General features: G+C 37.6%; 1 protein-coding gene across 1 annotated transcript; it reads left to right on the top strand.

The window, feature by feature from the left end:
• Positions 1 to 307: 307 nt before the first annotated feature.
• Positions 308 to 2912, top strand: LOC121732399 (lipase member H-like). The gene is made up of 2 exons (XM_042122264.1): positions 308 to 479; positions 1953 to 2912. The coding sequence occupies exons 1-2, from the start codon at positions 368 to 370 to the stop codon at positions 2861 to 2863; spliced, it is 1023 nt and encodes a 340-aa protein (XP_041978198.1). The 5' UTR covers positions 308 to 367; the 3' UTR covers positions 2864 to 2912.
• The last annotated feature ends 812 nt before the right edge of the window (positions 2913 to 3724 follow it).

Raw genomic sequence — 3724 nt, 5'->3', positions numbered from 1 at the left:
TGGTGTAAGGCAGGCTGCAGCAGTAGCCCCTACATTGTATTTTAGCCTTCATTTCCATTTTTCTGGGTCGATCTCTGGGGAGCATACTTTTGGAAAAATAAGCATTCATTTCATTACACTGTGGTTTTTGTACCACAAATTTTAGTTCTAGAGTACCTCCATCCAAAATTATAATTACAATACAACGGTTTACGTCATTTTTGTAAACATGTTTGCATCTCACTACATACATGGTTTTTACACCACAATCTTTTGTTCCACGGAACCCTAACACACCGTTATAATTGATAGCATTGATACTTACGTCATCTTCCCTTGACCATGTCAGTTTGTCTCACCTCGTCGTGAGCGCCGCACGTTGGTGGTCATGTTACTCGTGGTCGCGATCACGTTGTTCGCCCACGCCCACGCGTGGGGTCGAGGTGACCTGGAGAAGTATGGGCCATTCCAGGTGGCCTTGCACTCGAAACTAATTAAATGTAAGTATAGCTGAGGAGTTGTTGCGTATTCTTATGCCAGGTTTCTAAGGTTGTTGTGGTTTTTTCACAGGAGTTCTATTATGCTCGGGCCACACTAACGAGAAATGCCGTTAATTATCGCGATAATGCTAAAACTTGTTAAAGCATTATCGCCTTTAATTAGTGGCATGTAAAGGCGATAATGCTATAACATGTTTTAGAATTAACGCGATAATTAACGGCGTTTCTCGTTAGTGTGGCCCGAACATTAAACAGTGTTGTTGATTTGTTAACGTTTTTTTTTGACGGTAGATAAACGAATGCTAAGTATAATGAAAAGATAACCTTCGGTCAAAAAACTTTAAAAAGTGAGCAGTGATAAGTCTCGTTCAAAGCATTGGTTTTTTTTTTTATAGTTAACAAAATATGTTTTTTTTTTATAGTTAACATAGTTAACAAAAGAAGAGCCATTTATAATTTAAAAGCGTTTGACATAAATATATGAGTTAAGAACGTAAGATAGATTATGTCACATTGTTTACGCTGTAGATTTAAAAATAGAACGTAAACAAACACTGGCGGTTTACGTATGAATATGAAAACAATGGAACAATATAATTTGTGAAGCCAAATTGTTAAAAAAAATAGTGAATTGTATCTATTGAATTTCTAAAAGTTAAAACAAAATTATAGAAACACAAAATACACCGTGACTAACAATGACGAAAAACTCAAAGCAGATATGTTACTACCGCGCGCGTTGTGAAGATTCAAATACGGCCCAATTGGGCCGTCTGTTGTTTAGTCTGCATCGAGCGCAGTCACGAATGTGCCACGTCTTGTCTTACCTAAATAAATTGAAAATGACGTCGTGCGTGTATCAAAAATGTACCAATTATGACTCGAAAGTAAACAAAACACATGGAATCTCTTACCATATGTCTTGAATGCAATAAATATCTCGATTATTCACATTTTCAATTATTTTTTCGAACAATCTGGAAAAAAACTAATTTTCGTCATAGCTCAGGCGAAGAAAGAGACAGCGATACGATTCGACATTTAAAAATAAAACTGTCTCTTTTATGTAAATGGTTTTTCGTATCTTTTGTTTCACTTATCTGTCAAATTTGTCAATGTTTGCAATTTTGAATTTGAAAATTGTTCGGAAGAGATTTAAGCCGGAAAATAGTATGGACGTAACATAACCGTATAAGTAGAATATCATTGGTGACTAACTTGAACTAAGAGCATAAACTGTCCTTGCAGTTGAAGTAATTACATTTAACGTAATTTCTTCATTGTGCACCAGCTATTGAAATTCACATGAGAAACCTCCATGTTACAATTCATTTGTGATTCGCGTCATAACCAATTAAATACCGTAAAAACTGAGTAATTTCTGGAAATTAATGTTAGTAGCTATGCATGACTTTTATTTTAGAAAAAAAAAACAAAATATATATTTTCATTTCTATTTTTTTTTCTTTTCAGGTGAGCATGGTAAAGATCTAAATCTAGATGTCAGTGGAGTCGACGTCTACTTCTACGATTTCCCAAGAAACGACGTAGAATCCTTCACCATAGACGCGGCAGCCGATGGGATCCTAAAAATACCGCAACTGGACAAAACCAAGAAATTTATCATATTCGTGCCCGGCTACAAGTCTAATATTAATAAGAAAACCGAGGAGTTAGTGAGAGACACTTTCCGAAATTTTCCCAATAGTTACTTGATAATATTGGACCATTCCCCGTATACCAACGACAACCAGGGCTACGTAAAAAGTTACGAAAGATCAGTAAAGTATGTCTACTATATAGGCAAGGCATTAGCCGACTTCCTAGCAGACCTAGCCAGGGGAGGAATATCGCCAAAGAACATTCACTGCATCGGCCATAGCTTAGGCGCCCAAATGCTGGGCCAAACTGGACAGCTATTCTTCGAGAAAACGGGGACCAAAATCGCGAAAATAACCGGTTTGGACCCCGCCGGTCCCTGCTTCTCCAACAGCTTTACTCAGGACCAAATCAGATCTGGAGTGGCGGATTACGTTGACGTGTACCATTGTAATGCTGGAGGCTTAGGGACCACCAGTGTTCTGGCCGACACAGACTTCTTCGTGAACAGAAAGGGGCAGAGCCAACCAAACTGCGGCACTCCCTTGATTCCTGGTATTTTCGACTCGTCCAAAGCAGCCAAATGCAGCCACAGGGCATGCATAGAGTTGTATACTGCTACCGTCAGTAACCCCAACTGGTTTCTTGCGTGGAGGTGCGATGAATATAAGCAGTTCAAGAAGGGAGAGTGCTCGACCAACGAAGTCACCATCGCGGGTTTCTGGAACCCTGGTAACGCCACTGGAGTCTTCTACTTCTCCACCGATGGATATAATTTAGATTAGAATTATTTAGGAAAATTAGAAATAAGGACTGTTTCTATAAATGATTCCAGAGGAAGCAATATTTATTAATAAGCATGTTTAGTATGAAAAAGCAAAATGTACAATACGTAATGCTAAGTACTGACATACGGTTTTGCTCGATCAAGCAATAACGTCGAGCAAAAGCCCCCGGCTCGGGATTTCGTCCACACATTCAGCATTACTCGATAGTTTTATTCTAAACCGATATATTTAATTTAAGGCGCTGTGGTTGTTGCAACTACGTAAAATGAGTTTTTTAAATAATGTTTTCTGTAAAGAAAATGTCATTATTTAAGTATAAAAAAGTACCGTTTTAAAATTGAGAAAATTTCCTATACGCAAAAATATGTCAGTACACAATTTGAAAAATTCTGCTCGAAAGAAAAAAATCTCAAAGATGACTGTTATAACGCTGTTTTTCATAATAAAATCATTTTATGGCTAAATTACACACTTTCTAGTAAAAACAAAAAATGTAGTAAGTACATTTGTCGTAACCTAACCTAAACGATTTGATATATTTGATTTGTGTAATACTAAAAACAAAAGGTTTTTTCTCCTATTACCTATTATCAAGTCACGCGGCGAGCGCGTAACCGCCACTGTACAAGGCGCGCTGATATTAATGTTATTTTCAAGTCCTTTACGTCGATATTCGTACTGACAGACATCGACCTGCTTATTTTAGGGACTACTGGGCATTTTAATTCCATCAAGCCGGCTCGATACGAGCCTTCAAGTAGTGACTTTTGCGGTCCACACAGTAATTATTACTCGATTTGGGGTAAAACTATCGAGCAAAACCACATGTGAGTACTTAGCATAAAAGTAAGCAATGGC

This window comes from Aricia agestis, chromosome 12, assembly GCF_905147365.1.
Source record: "Aricia agestis chromosome 12, ilAriAges1.1, whole genome shotgun sequence".
Lineage (NCBI taxonomy): Eukaryota > Metazoa > Arthropoda > Insecta > Lepidoptera > Lycaenidae > Aricia > Aricia agestis.
This window is presented reverse-complemented; position numbering and strand designations above follow the sequence as displayed.